This window comes from Bactrocera dorsalis, chromosome 2 (assembly GCF_023373825.1).
Source record: "Bactrocera dorsalis isolate Fly_Bdor chromosome 2, ASM2337382v1, whole genome shotgun sequence".
In the NCBI taxonomy this organism is placed as follows: domain Eukaryota; kingdom Metazoa; phylum Arthropoda; class Insecta; order Diptera; family Tephritidae; genus Bactrocera; species Bactrocera dorsalis.
This window is the reverse complement of record NC_064304.1, coordinates 75,517,784-75,535,839: the sequence shown is the minus strand read 5'-3', so window position 1 is coordinate 75,535,839 and position 18,056 is coordinate 75,517,784. Positions and strand designations below refer to the sequence as shown.

Genomic DNA, 18,056 nt, shown 5'->3' with positions numbered 1-18,056 from the left:
CAGCTCCTTTTCGTGCTGTCGAAAGCAGCTTTGAAATCGACGAAGAGGTGGTGTGTGCCAATTCTCCTTTCAGGGGTCTTTTCCAAGATTTTTCCAAGACTGGCAATTAGTTTGTTGACGGTGGGCTTTAATCTTTCACACAATACGCTCGAACCTTATACGCGACGTTGAGGAGGCTTATCCCACGGTAGTTGGCGCAGATTGTGGGGTCTCCTTTTTATGGATTGGGCATAGCACACCTGAATTCCAACCATATTTCGTCCGACCATATTTTACAAAGAAGCTGATGCATGCTCCTTATCAGTTCTTTGCCCCCCGTGTTTGAATAGCTCGGCCGGCAATCCATCGGCCCCCGCCGATTTGTTGTTCTTCAGGCGGGTAATTGCTATTCGAACTTCTTCATGGGCTGGCAATGGAACGTCTGCTCCATCGTCATCGATTGGCGAATCGGATTCGCCTTCTTCTGGCGTTGTACTTTCACTGCCATTCAGCAGGCTGGAGAAGTGTTCCCTCCATAATTTAAGTATGCTTTGGGCATCGGTGACTAGATCACCTTTGGGTGTTCTACAATAGTATGCTCCGGTCTTGAAACCTTCTATAAGCCACGCATATTTTCGTAGAATTTTCGAGCATTACCCCTGTCGGACAGTTTATCAAACTCTTCATACGCACGCGTTTTGGCCTCTTTCTTTTTCTGTCTGCAAATGCGTCTCGCTTCCCTCTTCAACTCTCGGTATCTATCCCATCCCGCACGTGTTGTGGTCGATCGTAATGTTGCGAGGTAGCCAGTCTGTTTTCTCTCCGCTGAGACACGGCACTCCTCGTCGTACCAGCTGTTCTTTTCCACTTTCCGAAAACCAATGGTTTCGGTTGCAGCTGTACGTAAGGAGTTTGAAATGCCGTCCCACAGTTTCCTTACACCGTGTTGTTGACGAGTGCTCTCAGATAGCAGGAGTGCGAGCCGAGTAGAAAATCGTTCGGCTATCTGTTGTGATTGCAGCTTCTCGACGTCGAACCTTCCTTGTGTTTGTTGACGTGCGTTTTCGTGCGTGCGGGTGTGAATCTTGGCTGCAACAAGATAGTGGTCCGAGTCGATGTTCGGACCTCGAAGCGTACGCACGTCTAGAGCACTGGAGACGTGTCTGCCGTCTATCACAACATGATCGATCTGGTTGGTGGCTTTTCGATCCGCAGACAGCCAGGTAGCTTGATGTATTTTCTTGTGTTGGAATCTAGTACTACAGATAACCATATTTCGGGCCCGGCGAAGTCGATCAGCCTCGACCCATTTGGGGATGTTTCGTCGTGGAAGCTGAATTTACCGCCCGTAGAGCCAAATATACCTTCTTTACCCACCCTGGCGTTAAAGTCGCCAAGCCCGATTTTGACATCGTGGCGGGGACAGTTCTCATAGGTGCTACAAGGACCTACTTGTCTCAGTCCTTATCCCGCCCATCACATTTCTTGGATGGCGGTGATGTTAGCCTTTATTTTTACGAGGACTTCAACCAGCTGGGCAGCGGCACCTTGCCAATTAAGGGACCGGACATTCAAGGTGCGTGCCCTCAATTCGTTTGCCATGGTCGTCATCAGAAGGGGGATTTCTCTTCCGAGGTTGTGTGTAATTTTTCATTGAGGGTGTTTTTTTCGGGTCCCAAACCCAGCGCACAATTCTATGCAGGGGATGTTTCGCCTTCTCATTTTAGCTCGCCTTCAAACGGATGTTCTTAGGCTACCCAGAGGATACTTGGCCAAAGACCGGAAGTCGTGAGCTGCTTGAGCCATATGTAAAAGAATCGTTTCTGGCCACTCCCAAGTGAATGACGATCAGAGAACTTTCCTCACTTGCGTGAACTTTTACACATGACTCTATCCTCCATTCAAACGATCCAGAGGCTATTATATCAGGCCTTTATAAAAGGAGATTCAAAGCTATAAATGCAGTAAACAAACTAAAATCCATATTGCATCAGTTGTTGTCATTGAGGCTGTAAAGCAGTCGAAACTCATACCACAATGCAAATTGTGCCAATCATATGCGCATACTCACAACCAAAGATAAAGAGATGTCCAATTCATCCCTTATTGGAAGTGAGAGAGCAATTGCTAAACCTCAAAACCTCCTGAACTCGATCTGCTGTCAAATTTCAGAAGGTTTTGACGTTTAACAATTGGAAACGTGGGATGACCAGATTGAAATCTTAACAAAAAAATATGTAAACAGAGGGATTTGTTGCCTCGCTCTAGACCATTACATGAAATTGTTCGTTAGTATATTTTATGTTAAAAAGTTACAACAATGCCAATAAAAAAAGTGTGCGCACAGCAACTGATTTAGAAGGACCATCCCGTTCTGCGTTAAAAAGTTGATCGATTAACTGTTGGTGAGTTAACCCCCGTCGAAAGTTTCAAAAAATAATCGCATGAAAATGTTCGCGATTTCATTTTTTGTCTGAGATTAATATCTCACCCTTTTGTGAACAACACAAATAACGGTAGTATGTCAAACCGTTCTGAGTTAAAAATGTCAAACTTTACTTTAAAGTTGCGAGTTGCCAGATTGAAACACTAGGGTTGGCAAATACTGAAATATAAAAAGCATCCTACGAATGGTTGTTGAGATAATGTAATAACAAAACGTTCCTCAACTCGCACGAAAGGTCGTCGATGTAGGTGGATCGAAAGTCGATGTAAAAAAGGACTGCAGCTTTGAGAACTTCAAATGTAGCCTTGCAAACTTTAGAAATACGGACTCGAGAACCTGCTGCAATATTGGTCTAATATTTGTATTTAACATTTTTCATTAGTCCGAATGAAAAATAAAACCGCCAGTTTACAAATTTAAAATTATTAATTTTAGCTAATTTTAAAATAAATGTTTAAATTGTATAAAAGAGGTGTAAATATAGTTCTATATTTAAAAAAAATTCTTTCAGAATCTCTTTGACGAACATGCACAAAGCTTAATCAACAGATGGTTATCCAAGGTCGAGTATATAAGTGAATATTTGAATGACAACTTGGAGAAGGAACATGTATTAGCGTTGTTGTCTCTGCTGGGAACTATTATATTTATGTTTGCTGTGGGCTATGTTATGGTTTATTTTGTTCGGGTTGAAGAAGAAAACTTAAAACAAAAGGGACACTTCAATGGAAGCAACTCTACTTGTAAGTATCAATAATACATTACACTGATCTATAGTGGTTTTGTTGCACTAGATATAAGATCAATTTTGCGTTCACAATTAATGAGTAATAAGATTTCCTCTGGTTTATTTTTTCACTTCCATTTTACATTACAAAAATTATGAAACATGAAAAAATAGCAAATATATGCATTTATAATGTCGGTTTTGTTTCGAAAAAATAAGGACAAAGGTTTTGACAAATGTCAAAAACGTGACATGTTTCAACAAAACTCCTTTAAAGAACATTTCTTAAATAATTTCTTACCTGATAATATCCTTTTCACAATTTTTTTATCATCGACGCTCTTCCGTAGTGACAACATAGTTTTTGTTGTTCTATTTGAGTAATGTTGCTGTTTTAATGCAAATGAAAGCTCGGCTCAGCTTCTACGGTAGAAATAAGTTAACTCTCTTAAACGCAGGATTGCAAATTGAACCTTCCTGTGAGTACGGAAGAGCGACTCTTCGGTGACTACGGCTGAACCCACACCGGGTTAGTCAAAACAGTTTTTCTTGTCTCATGCGCAACTGCCTATAGCTTCATATGTGACCACCCACACCGAACAAGACGAAGCGAAAACGCATGTTCGTGCTTTGACTTCTTTGAAGAGCTGTTGTCGAACTTCTTATGTATTTGCATACGCCAACGCACACAAAATGCGACAAAAGCGTCTTTGTTGCCGATCAACACATGCTGAGCTACGACGCAACCCACACCGAATGAAACCGAATGAAATGAACAAGACACGACAGAAAAACACGTTTCGTTGCTTATAGCTGAACCGTTGGTTTTCATAGTCAAAATTGCGCATATAAATTCTTTGTGAACATTGATGGGGAGAAATTGGTGTTTTTGATCGAGGCAAGAAGCCCAATATATAATTATAAAAATATAGACCACACAAATAAGTTAATAACAGAAAAACTATGGGACGAAATATCTACAGAAATGAATAGTGATGGTAAGTTTAGTTTATGTTATTTATACCATTTGTATATATGTACATACCAGAGGCCTGCACGATTAAGGTAGGCATTGTACGATTACGTTACTAAGTAACACTTCTGACGATTACCACGATGCGAAGGTAACATTGCGCATCGGCATCGCGGCATCGTGGCATCGTACGATTACTATCTGGTATCGTCAATGGCAAATGAAACGCTATAGTCTTACATGATGTTAATTCGTTGCTGGCTCGACAACGACTGAACGATAGAGCAGAGCCGCTCAAAATAATGCGCAATTGAAGTACTAAACACATAACGACGACCAGACGACAAACGACAAACGAGAGTACGAAAGTGAAATGAAAACAAAACAACGCATGTACACAAAACAACGCAGCTGTCCATTTTGCAAGTACACAATTTCGTTGTGGCCATACTAATACCTTACACTTCAATGAAATTTTAATATTTTGTTCAAAGTTAAATTTTTTATGCAAAAAATAAGTAAATAGGTATATATTTTTGTTTTAAATTATCAATTGTTATTACACATGATAAAATAGAGCTATTTTATGCTTTTATTTGTAAAATAACGTCAAGTTTGTAAGAGCTGTGAATAATTTTACATTTTACATATTAGTGGCATCACCACTCTTCCTCATCTCTCTTCTTCATTCTACTGTCGTTCTACTGTCGTTGGCAAATAGGAATTAGCGAGAATGACAACTGTCGGCCTACAGTCGTGTTTTCGTGTCGTTGTCAAAATAAGTGTCCATAAGAACGTGTGTAATATTTGACAGATGTCGTTTGTCGACCTGTCGTCGTTATGTGTTTACAGCTTTATTTACCAACGCATACAAGCTGTAAACACATAACGACGACAGGTCGACAAACGACATCTGTCAAATATTACACACGTTCTTATGGACACTTATTTTGACAACGACACGAAAACATGACTGTAGGCCGACAGTTGTCATTCTCGCTAATTCCTATTTGCCAACGACAGTAGAATGAAGAAGAGAGATGAGGAAGAGTGGTGATGCCACTAATATGTAAAATGTAAAATTATTCACAGCTCTTACAAACTTGACGTTATTTTTCAAATAAAAGCATAAAATAGCTCTATTTTATCATTTGTAATAACAATTGATAATTTAAAACAAAAATATATACCTATTTACTTATTTTTTGCATAAAAAATTTAACTTTGAACAAAATATTAAAATTTCATTGAAGTGTAAGGTATTAGTATGGCCACAACGAAATTGTGTACATGCAAAATGGACAGCTGCGTTGTTTTGTGTACATGCGTTGTTTTGTTTTCATTTCACTTTCGTACTCTCGTTTGTCGTTTGTCGTCTGGTCGTCGTTATGTGTTTAGTACTACAATCACACATTTGATATCTGCTAGCGTATGATTGTGTGCGCGCGCTTGCTTAGTACACTGAGTGAAATCGTGCTACTTGGTTATTTTGTTATTAAAAATTTAGAAAAAAATAAAAAATTATGGTTTTTGATTAAAAAAGCAATTAAGAACAACAATAATTTTAAGTTAATTTTTTTAACTTTCCATGATTTTTTCCATATAGACTTCAAGATCGTAAGTTTTGATTCTCATTAAGTCCTCTATATGCTTATTCGAAACTGAATTCCTGTATTTCGAGTGTATTTTTGACGCTGGCAGAATTAGCGTCATAGCGTACATGCTTCGACTGCATTTGCTTGCCTGTACTCCGAGTATAGGCATGAAAAATTTTGAGCGGCTCTGCGATAGAGCGTAAGCGTACGTGTGAAGTTAGTTTCCACAATTGTTCTAAGAAATGCCGACCACTGGTAACATGTTAGTAATCGGCGATGCCCGCGATGCCGATACCCTCGATGCCGATGCCCACGATGCCAAAGTACCGTTACGTAGCGTGTACTCGCCGCATCGGCATCGCCGCTTGCTAACATGTTACTTTTTTAATTACTCGTGCAGGACTCTGGTACATACGTACTGTTGATAAGTATTTAAAAATATAGTGAAAATCAATTGTAGATATACAATACAAAATTAGATAGCGTACTTATTTTGCCAAGAAACTGATCCAGTGGTAGAGTTAAAATATCATAGAAACTGGTCACGTATGTACATATGTAACGCGAACCATTTGATTTTCAATATTTTCATTTGTAGCCTCTTGGACTATATATTCCATAGCATCGAGTTCATTATATATTTCATGAAGCAAATGTTCTCGTTCCCGAATCTTATTATGTAAAGCACAAGCAGCTAATATAATAGTTTCTACTTTATTAGGCGACAACAGAATTTCTGTATGAAAAATTCGAATCTTTGCAAGAACTGATTTCTTTTATTCTTTTTTCGTTTTATTTCAATGCACGCCAAGCGAGACAAAAAGACAAAATGTCGCATTGTGCTTCGCTTGGTGTGGGTTATAGCAGAAGATGTTTTTGTGTTTTATTAGTCAAAGACGTTTTTGACTAATCCGGTGTGGGCCCAGCCTAAATAAAGCATTAGACAAATCAAACAACTGTTACCAAAACACAATTACGTCAACTCAGCTGATCATGTAGAGAGCATAAAACAATGAGAACGATTAAATTGAATTTTGTATGATGCTCGATTGGACGGCTAACAGAGCTGAAAAACTTCAAGAAGGGATTTCACCAATGTGGAAGGAATCATGTGTAAAAGTTCACGCAAGTGCGGAAAGTTCTCTGAGTGCCATTCACTTGGGAGTGGCCAGAAACGATTCTTTTACATATGGTTCAAGCAGCTCATGACTTTCGGTCTTAGACCAAGTATCTTCTGGGTGGCCAAAAAACGCCGTTCAGGCAAACTAAAATGAGAAGGAGAATCATCTTTCCCTAGGGCTTTCCGTTGGGATTGGGACCCGTCACGTCAAAAAGGCCTCCATTTAAAAAAACACAACAGCCTAAGACGAAAGACCCCCCTTTTGATGACAACCATGATTAACGCAATAAAGATCACGACTTGAGGCCATGTACCTGGAATGTCCGGTCCCTTAATTGGGGAGGTGCCGCTGACCTGGTTGATGTTCTCGTTAAAGTGAAAACTGACATTACCGCCGTCCTAGAAGTGCGATGGGCGGGACAAGAGATGAGTAGGTCTTTGTGACATTTACTACAGTGGCCATATAAAGGAACGAAAATTCGGTGTGGTATTCGTGGTGGGAGAGATACTTCGTCGCTCAGCCTTGGCATTCACCCCGGTGGATGAACGTCTAGCCATAATCTTCATCAAAGCGAATTTCGAAATATCGCTGATTTTCGCCCACCACCCGCCAGAGGAGAAGGGCGATAAGACCAAAATGGGACTTTAACACCAGAGTGGGCAAAGAAATTTTTTATTATGTTGCAGCCAAGATACGCACGCGCCTCTCTGCACCAAAAAACGCACGTTAAAAAAACACAAAGAAGGTTCGACGTCGGCAATCTGCAATCACAACAGAAAGCCGAACATTTTTCTACTTGACCACTCCTTTCCTCTGAGAGCACTTATCAGTAACTCGCTATAAGGGTACTATGGGAGGACATTTCAAGAACCATGGGTACAGCTGCAAACGAAATCAATGGTTTTCGGAAAAAAAAACAAAAGAACAGAGAGAGAAAATAGACTGTTCTCCTTAAGGCGCTACAATCGACCACTACACGTGTGCGATGGGATAGATTCCGGGAGTTGAAGAGAGAAGTAATACGTATTTGCAAGAGCTTAAAAAGCTGGCAGAAAGGTGTAAGGGTCGAAAATTGTGGCGAGTAACAGAAGGTTTCAATACCGGAGCATACTCTTGTAAAACCTCCAGGCTGATCTAGTGAAGTTCAAATAGCAATTACACGTCTGAAGAACAACAAAGCGGCGAGGGCCGATGGAATGCTGATAGAGCCACTCAAATATGGCGGCGAAGTACTAGTAAGGAGCCTGCGCCAGCTTCTTTGTAGGATATGGGCGCACGAAAGCATGGTCGACAATTGTAATTTAAATGCGACTTTAGACCTGGAAAATCAACAACTGACCTGATATTCTCCATGCTCCAAATCTTGGAAAAGACCCGTGATAAGAGGATTGAGACACACCACCACTTCGTCGATTTTAAAGCTCCTTTAGGCAACACGAAAATGAACTGCCTTTATGTCGCTATGTCTGAATTTAGTATTCCCACAAAACTAATACGGCTGTGTAAACTGACGTTCAGCAATACCAAAAATCCGTCAGAATCGTCAATCTGCTGTAGGAGAACATAATACAATTTTCGATAAGAGTGTGTAATTGCTGGCATATGCCGATAATATTGATATCATTGGCCTCCATAATCGCGCCGTCAGTTCTGCTTTCTCCAGACTGGATAAGGAAGCAAAGCAAATGGGTCTAGCAGTGGACGAGAGCAAGACAAAATATCTCGTGTCTTCAAACAAACAGTCATTTCACACGGGACTTGTCTCCCACGACACTGTTGATGGTCATAACTTTGAAGTCGTAGATAATTTCGTCTATCTTGGAATCAGCATCACCACCAACAACAACGTCAGCCTCGAAATCCAAGCAGAATATCTCTTGCCAACAGGTGCTATTTCGAATTGAGTAGGCAATTGAGAAGTAAAGTCCTCTCCCGACGAACAAAGACCAAACTCTATAAGTCACTCACTATTCCCGTCTTGCAATATAGTGCAGAGGCATGGACGATAACAACATCAGATGAGTCGACGTTACGAGTTTTCCAAGGAAAGGTTCTGTGGAAGATTTATGGTCCTTTGCGCATTGGTCACGGGGAATGAATGCATTCGATGGAACGATGAACTGTATGAGATATACGACGGCGTTGACATAGTTCAGCGGATAAAAACAAACAGTGCTTCGTTGGCTATGTCATGTCGTACGTATGGACAAAAACACTCCAGCTCTGAAAGTATTGCACGCACTACCCGCCGTGGAAAACAGGGGAAGAGAAAGACCTCCATTCCGTTGAAAGCCCAAGTGTAGAAAGACCGGGCTTCGCTTGGAATCTCCAATTGACGCCAAGCAACGAAAAGAACAAACGAATGGTGCGCTATTGTAAACTCGATTATAACCGCGTTAGCGCTTCTATTTAGCAGAAATATGTAAAAACAACTCTTTAGAAGCAGATAATAATCCACGAAACGAAAAAAATGGAAGAAATTAAAGAGAAAATAAAAATGTATCACAAATGCACATTTTATGTATACACTTCTTGGATCATTTAATTCATTTTTCAATCATATTTATTGATATGAGTATAAGTTTGCTAATTTGTATAAGTGCACGCGAAATAATATTTACAGGGTTTGTCAGCTCGATTTCCAAGCATTGAAGGCGCCACGGAAGGCATTCTCTGGAATAGCCTTGAGACCCGAGGTGCATGCTGCTTGGATCCCCTCTGTCGTCTCAAAATTCTTGGTTTTAATCGGCCTTTTCAGGCAAAAAAAAGCAAGCCAGGTGCCACATCTGGGCTGTAGAGCAGCTGCGGAAGCGTTGGGATCACTCGGAATATTGCCTCTTTGTATCTGGATCATACTCAAAGATCCATGACTCGTCACCTGTCATTACGTTATTGAACAAAGTAGTTCTTTCAGCTGCTCAAACGCTTTTTCTTGTTCCAACTGCCATACAAACGGGCGATTCTTCTTTGTTAAATCATGTAAACTTCTAGCCACGTTCGCAAATCCAGGTACAAAACGGCGGTAATACGTGCATAAGCCAAGGAAGCTGCGGAGTTCACGTATGTTGGTGGGTCGAGGCCAATCTTTGACTGCTTTTATTTTTCCTTCCTCGGTGTGAATCCCCTCAGTTGACACTTTATGTCCGAGATATGTGACCTGCTTCTTCCATAATGAACACTTTTTGGGATTCAAGCGTAATCCGGCTGATGCTATTCGCTGAAAGACTTCCTCTAAATTTTTCAGATGATCATCAAAACTTTTTCCCATGATGATAATGTCATCAAGATACACCAAACATGACTTCCAGTTGAGTCCTTTTAACACATGTTCCATCAGTCGCTCGAACGTTGCAGGCGCATTACATAACCCAAATGGCATCACAGAGAATTCCCATAACCCGTCGCCCATACTGAAAGTGGTCTTTTCACGGTCACGTTCATCAATCTCGACTTGCCAATATCCACTTTGTAGATCTAATGTAGAAAACCATTTTGCTCCAGACAAGGTGTCTAAGGTATCGTCGATTCTCGGTAGAGGATAACTGTCTTTCTTTGTGACATCATTCAACTTCCTATAATCTACGCAGAAACGGGTGCTACCATCTTTCTTTTTAACTAAGACGATAGGTGAGCTCCATGGACTTATTGAAGGTTCGATTACACCGTTTTTGTGCATGTCTTCAATAATTTTGTTAGCATCTTCACGTTTTGCTAGTGGAACCCTACGCGGAGCTTGCCGGATTGGTTTAGCGTCTCCAGTATTTATGCGATGTTTGACAATGCCGGTTCTTCCTCTGTTTCCTTCGTTTGCAAATATGGATGCGTATTTTTCTATTAGTTTTTCTGCTTTTAATTTTTCATTTCCATGCAGTTCGTTCAGCAAATTATTTAGGAGTGTAGGACTTATCTGCTGTGGCTCAATAGTAGGCTTCTGTTGTGACCGTTCGCATCGTGCTATTGCACTTATATTCTGGCACTGTCCAATTACTGCTCCTTTCTTCAGACTTATAGGCGTGTTGAATTCATTCACTACTCTGACCGGAATGGTGGCGTCTTCTCTAGTTTTCACAAGCGTTCTTCCTACCAATATGGGTGTATCTATTTTTGTTGGTTCCACAATCCACAACTCTTCAGTCCCACCTCCTCCATTCACTTTAGCCCATACAATCGCCTCAGATTTTGGTGGAATACTCTGATTATCATCAACAATCACCCTCTTACTTTCAACGTTGGTCACATATCCGGTGTTTATAGGCATCTCCATGTTCTGGCAAAACAGCATTTGCTTGTTTAAATCCAAAGTAACCCCGTGATCAATCATGAAATCTACTCCCATTATAATTTCGTCCGTGATTTCTGCTACGATGAAGGTGTGATTAACTTCCAGGGTACCAATCATCACTTCGCAAAACACTTTTCCCGCGACAGCTGCTTCCTCTCCGGTGGCCGTTCGAAGCTTGCAACCGACTAATGGTTCAACCGTTCCTCTTACCACATCCGGTCGGATAATTGAATGTGTGGCACCAGTATCCAAAGTAAGCGTTGACAGTCGTCCATTTACGATGCCGTTGATAGTAAGATTGTTGTCATGGCGACCCATTTGTGATATCGAGATGGCGGGGCAAATAGTTGTGGGAACCAGCTCACGCCCCTTTGAACTGTTCCGTTTTAGTTTAACGACTTGTGAGATGTGGATGCTCCGTCCTCGTTATCTGTTGGTTGTTTCCGTTTTGATGGGTTTACCTTTATATTGCAATTTCGGGCAAAGTGACCCGCTTTTCCACAGTTGAAACATCTGCCTGTTGTATTTACTCGCGGTGCAGCAATTGTCTTCAGAGTCTTTAATATTTCCTCCATCAGCGCCGGTTGTTCCATTTCAACCCTTTGTACTTTGTGTGCTGGTTTACTTAGTAGGGAAGCTGTTTCCTGTGTGAGGGCGTGCGAAACCGTTTCAGCAAACGTTCTTTTTGGCAATGCATATGTGGCGCGTTTGGTGTCCACATCACGAATTCCATTTATGAAACATTGAATTTTTACCCTCTCAATGTAATCCACAGGTGCATCTGCATTTGCCAAATGAGCCAGTCGTTCTATTTCAGTTGCAAACTCTTGCAATGACTCGTTCATCTTCTGACCCCTATTTTGCAGTTCGATCTGGTATATTTGTTTCCGGTGCTCGCTGCCATATCGTCTTTCTATCGCACTCATCAATGCCTCATAGTTGTCCCGTTCACAGTCTGGAATAGTCTGAAGGATTTCTGCCGCAGGTCCTTTCAATGATACAAACAAGGACGCCACTTTGTCCGCTGTATTCCAGTTATTGGCCATCGCTGTCTTTTCAAACTGAAGTTTGAAAATTTGAAATGGAATACTTCCATCGAATGTGGGTGCCTTCAATCTTTGATTATTTGTTGATGGTGCAGGGCCATGTAGTTGCAGTTCTCGCACACGATTACTTAATTGCAGAACTTCTGATTTTAAATTTTCTTCGCCATTTTTTAACGTGCTTAATTCGTCTTCAAATTTTGAAAATTTCTCTTGCACTTGTTTTTGTAGTTGTGTAGTATTTTCCGTAATCTGTTGTGTAAGGCGAGACTCTAACTGTGATGTATTTTCAGCTATTTGCGTCATTTGCTGTGCCAAACGATTTTCTGTTTGCACTACATTTTCTGTTATTTGTGATATATTTTCAGCTATTCGCTGTGCCAGACGATTTTCTGTTTGCACTGCATTTTCTGCTATTTGTGATGTATTTTCAGCTATTATTTGCTTAATAGCCACTAACAGTATGTTCGTGTCTGCACTTGATGATGTTCGTTGTTCTTCTACTTTTTCTTCTACCTTTGTAGAAGTTTCTGGCCACTCGTCCACATTAATTCCATCCGCTTCCATTGCTTCACGTAATCGTGCCTGCAGATCCGCCTTTTGCCCGCTTATCGGCAAATTACGCTCCTCCAGTTCTTTTTTTAATTGCTGAATTCTCAATTCTCCGAATTTAACCATCTTGAATTTGGATTATTTGACAATCCCACTTCTGACACCAATTGTTACGAATTTACTCTTGCTAGTTTACTTTGTTAGGTTCGTATCTCTGGATTGACAAATAAAATCAACACTGCTTAATTTAATTCAACAACTCTTTATTTCACAACTCGTTTACACTATAGCAGTTTACTCTTAGCACTGATCGATTACGTTGGCGCTGCCACGGCTTATATAGCCGCTAGAATATTGCGTCTGGAAATTATCAGAACATAATGCTATACGGCGCTAGACGCAAGCAGACAGTCGCGGCGCCAGACTCAGCAATTGTTTAACTAGACAAGCAGACAGTGCGGCGCCAGATGTCTATTGTTTCGACAAGCAGACAGCCGTGGCGCCAGATGTCTACAACAAGACAAATGCTATTCCATATAACTACCTACAGCTATTGTTCATAATCGGGGATGCATATAGTAATACAAATCCAACTTAATACTAACTACTTTTGTAACAATATAAAGTGCCATAACTATGCACTAAATTAAAATATAAAGCTGTAATTTGATACAGACGATCGCAGTAGCAAGGGTACCTGTCGCCAAAAATTTTTGAGAAAGTGCGCTTGGCCCCGCCTTCTAAAGTTTAATGTACATGTTTCTTAAACCACTGAATCAACAACAACCAAATTTACTAAGTACAAATCCTATAAGAACTTTTACTGACAGTGTGGAAATGGATTAAATCAGGGGATAACCCCGCTCACTCCCCATAATACGGTACCTTCAAAAACTGCTAAAAGCGCGATAAATCAATAACTAAATACGCCACAGACATTATATTTTACCATCGATGTGATATGAATGAGCTTTATGGAAGCTGGTGTGAAAATTGAACGATGGGTTTAGCAGATTTTTGGTGAAATCCCACATCTCGGATTTTTGTTACATTCTTATGTCACATTGGAAATGGACGAAATCGGACAACAAACACGCCTATTTCCCATATAGCACAATTTTAAATTCAATTTGTTTCCAGTACACAAATTAAGAAGCAATTAATATAACATAATAAAATTTTGCACGACTAATGTCTTTAATGTGCGCTGCCTTATTGTCAAAAATTGTTTAAGTCCAATAAAAACCTTTCAAGCCCCTTGGTACCGAATGTTTAAACCCAGGTACCGATAGTTGACTTTTGATGCTGGTTAATGTGTGATAAATGAAATTGAGGGATAATCCTTTTTTTATAATGGTATATCTGTATGTCACAAATGGGCTGAATCAAACCCTTAACCCCAAATACATAATTAGGCTGTTCACGGTAAGATGGTTATCGGGTTATGTGATTATTAGATTAAAAATAACCTCTATGCTCCGTGAGCACCCTATGTTGTATGGTTATTTGCTTATTTTTACACAAACAGCTGTTCATTGTTTACAATTTTAGTTCAATGAAATTCCAATTTATAAAATGCCTAAACAAAGTTTAAAAAGCAAAATAATGGAATTTAAAATAAGTTCTGCTATTCAGGAAATGGACTTTATTGAAGGTATTTGCTTATTAAATAATCAGAATTTTAAGGATTCAAAAAATGCTTTGTATAAAATTTGCAAACATCTTGCATAATTTGCTGATTGTAAACAAAAAACAGCTGTTAATAGCAAATTTTCCAATAAGAAAATCTAAATGGAAATGCCATTCGCTTAGTTTTATTTATTTTTTGTGCTGCCATTTAGTAAAATTCCAACGACTTTCTAACACTGGAAATAAGCAAACAACCACATAATCTGTAAACAAGGTTCTAGGTTGGTCAACTTTGGTTATTTTGTCATAACGCATTTTGTTGTTGTTTACTTAGTCCCATAACAACATAACCCGATAACCACCTTATCGCGAATAGCCTAAATATAAAGATTTTCGTACTTCGTGGTGATTCATATGTCAGCCAATATGTGAGTTATCCCAAAGAAAAGAAGAGAGCGCGTTTTTTTCATAACAGTGTATCTTTTCGCCTAAAATAAATAAACTTGAGCGAAAACTTGGCCTATCCCCTATATAATTAATACCGGGATTTTCGAACATCCGGCTGACTTAATTCTATATGATTGGTTTTACACCTTAAAGTATTTCCCCCTTTTTTAGATCGAGCATTCTTTTGAGGTCTGAGATTAGGAAATAGTCACTGATGTGCAGATCTAGAGAATACGATGGAAGAGGAAGCAATTCGAAACGCATTGTTTCATTTATGCATTAATTTTTGACACAGTGTGTTATCTTGATGAAGCAGCACTTTCTTCTTCTTGCAGTGAGACCGTTTTTAACGATTTTGCCGCTATAAATAGTTTTTCTATTTTGAAGACAGTGAATGAATATTATATCTCCTATGTAGCATAAGTGTCCGATTTTCTTTATTTTTACTGTCATTATTGAGTATTTACTGGAGGATAATTCAGCAAAATTGTGTGCTTTTAGCTTTTAATTAATACAAACTTACATGATGAAGTTTTTCTGTCAGACTGATTCGGACAAATGATCAAAATAATGTCAAAATGCAGCTATGGTATGTACTAAATTTCATTTGGATATCTCACAAACTGACGAAGAAGTTTTTATAATCCTGAAAAATTTAACTTCACGTAAAAATAGTTGGCTCGAAACCGCTTCTAGACTTATATTCTCTTAGACATAAAGAAATAAATCGACCCCGCGCTTTTGAATTTTTATAAGCCGATAGTGCCTCTCTTAACGGCTCGAAGCACCATAGACAGATTACTAATTTTTTTTGGAATCACTTACCATCGTTTTACAAATGCAGCACAATTTTATTGCTATAAAATTATATAAAAAATAGCACGCAAATAACTAAAATTTAACAAACTCAAAGTGAAAAGTTTTACTTACTTCTTCTTCTTAATTGGCGTAGACACCGCTTACGTGATTATAGCTGAATTAAGAACAGCGCGCCAGTCGTTTCTTCTTTTCGCTATGTGGCGCCAATTGGATATTTCAAGCGTAGCCAGGTCCTTCTCCATCTGGTCCTTCTAACGGAGTGGAGGTCTTCGTCTTCCTCTGTTTCCCCCGGCGGGTACTGCGTCGAATACTTTCAGAGCTGGAGTCTTTTCGTCCATTCGGACAACATAACCTAGCCAGAGTAGCCGCTGTTTTTTAATTCGCTCAACTATGTCAATCTCGTCATATATCTCATACAGCTCATCGTTCCATCGAATGTGATATTCGCCGTACCCAATACCCAAAGGACCATAAATCTTTTGCAGAACTTTTCTCTCGAAAGCTCTCAACGTCGACTCATCAGCTGTTGTCATCGTCCAAGCCTCTGCACCATAAAGCAGGACGGGAATTATGAGTGACTTATAGAGTTTGGTTTTTGTTCGTCGACCCATTTGTTTTACTTGCTTGTCCAGTCTGGAAAAAGCAGAACTAACGGCGCGGGTGTTGCGGCTGTACACTCTTATAAAAGATTGTACCTGCTCGATTAAGTTCTGCAGCTCGAATTATTTTCTCCAGCAGCAGATTGAAGAAGTCGCACGATAGGGAGTCGCCTTGTTTGAAACATCGTTAGGTATCGAACGGATCGGAGAGGTCCTTCTCTATCCTGACGGAGCTTTTGGTGCTGCTCAACACAGCCGTATTAGTTTTGCGGGGATACCAAATTCAGACATCGCGGCATAAAGGCAGCACTCTTTCGTGCTGTCGAAAGCAGCTTTGAAATCGACGAAGAGGTGGTATGCGTCGATTCTCCTTTCACGGGTCTTTTCCAAGATTTGTCGCATGGTGAATATCTGGTCGGTTGTTGATTTGCCAGGTCTAGTGCCACACTGATAAGGTCTAATCAGTTTACTGACGGTGGGCTTTAATCTTTCGCTCGATAGAACCTTATATGCGATGTTGAGGAGGCTTACCCCATGGTTGGTGCAGATTGTGGTTTGCATGTGATTGAGCATAGCACACTTAAATTCCAATCGTTGGGCAAGCTTTCGTCCGAATATATTTTACAAAGAAGCTGAGGCATGCTCTTTATCAGTTCTTTGCCGCCGTGTTTGAATAGCTCGGCTGGCAATCCATCGGCCCCCGCCGCTTTGTTGTTCTTCAGGTGGGTAATTGCTATTCGAACTTCTTCTTGGTCGGGCAATGGAACGTCTGCTCCATCGTTATCGGGTGGGGAATCGTATTCGTCTTCTTCTGGTGTTGTGCGTTCACTGCCATTCAGCAGGCTGGAGAAGTGTTCCCTCCATAATTTAAGTATGCTCTGGGCATCGATGACTAGATCACCTTTGTGGGTTCTACAAGGGTATGCTCCAATCTTGAAACCTTCTGTAAGTCGCTGCATCTTTTCGTAGAATTTTCGAGCATTACCCCTGTCGGCCAGCTTATCAAGCTCTTCGTACTTACGCGTTGCGGCATCTTTCTTTTTCTGTCTACAAATGCGTCTCGCTTCCCTCTTCAACTCTCGGTATCTATCCCATCCCGCACGTGTTGTGGTCGATCGTAACGTTGCGAGGTAGGCAGCCTGTTTTCTCTCCGCTGCGACACGGCACTCCTCGTCGTACCAGCTTTTGCACTTTCCGAAAACCAATGGTTTCGGTTGCAGCTGTACGTAAGGAGTTTGAAATGCCGTCCCACAGTTCCCTTATACCGAAATGTTGACGAGTGCTCTCAGAGAGTAGGAGTACAAGCCGAGTAGAAAATTGTTCGGCTGTCTGTTGTGTTTGCAGCTTCTCGACGTCGAACCTTTCTTGTGTTTGTTGACGTTCGTTTTCGTGCGTGCTGGTGCGAATCTTGGCTGCAACAAGATAGTGGTCCGAGTGGATGTTAGAACACTGGAAACGTGTCTTCCGTCTATCACAACGTGATCGATCTGGTTGGTGGCTTTTCTATCTAGTACTACAGATAACCATATTTCGAGTCCGGGCGAAGTCGATCAGCCTCAATCCATTTGGGGATGTTTCCTCGTGGAGGCTGAATTTACCGACCATCGTGCCAAAAATACCTTCTTTGCCCACCCTGGCGTTAAAGTCATCAAGCACGATTTTGACATCGTGGTTAATTAGGGCGGCCGAAATCCTACAAGGCAGAAAAGAGGTCTGTGCGAAAAACTAATAATGTGTTATATATTTCCTGCCATTGTGTTTTCTTTATTTCGTTTTTAAAATATGTGGATAAGGTAACACTGATTATTTGTTAGAATGCAACCCTTTTGTTATTGTATTTCGCA

The 18,056-nt window shown here is 40.5% G+C and overlaps 1 protein-coding gene across 7 annotated transcripts in view; it reads left to right on the top strand.

The window, feature by feature from the left end:
* LOC105226404 (dnaJ homolog subfamily C member 16) overlaps positions 1 to 18,056 on the top strand; it is a 623,397-nt gene that overhangs the window by 199,625 nt on the left and 405,716 nt on the right. For 6 of the 7 annotated variants that reach the window (XM_049449948.1, XM_049449946.1, XM_049449951.1 and 3 more), the window contains one exon: positions 2,937 to 3,168. The exons of the other annotated variant lie outside the window; for it this stretch is intronic. In XM_049449948.1, the coding sequence (XP_049305905.1) occupies positions 2,937 to 3,168 (232 nt within the window). The remainder of the gene's footprint in view (positions 1 to 2,936; positions 3,169 to 18,056) is intronic. 7 annotated transcript variants of the gene reach the window in all.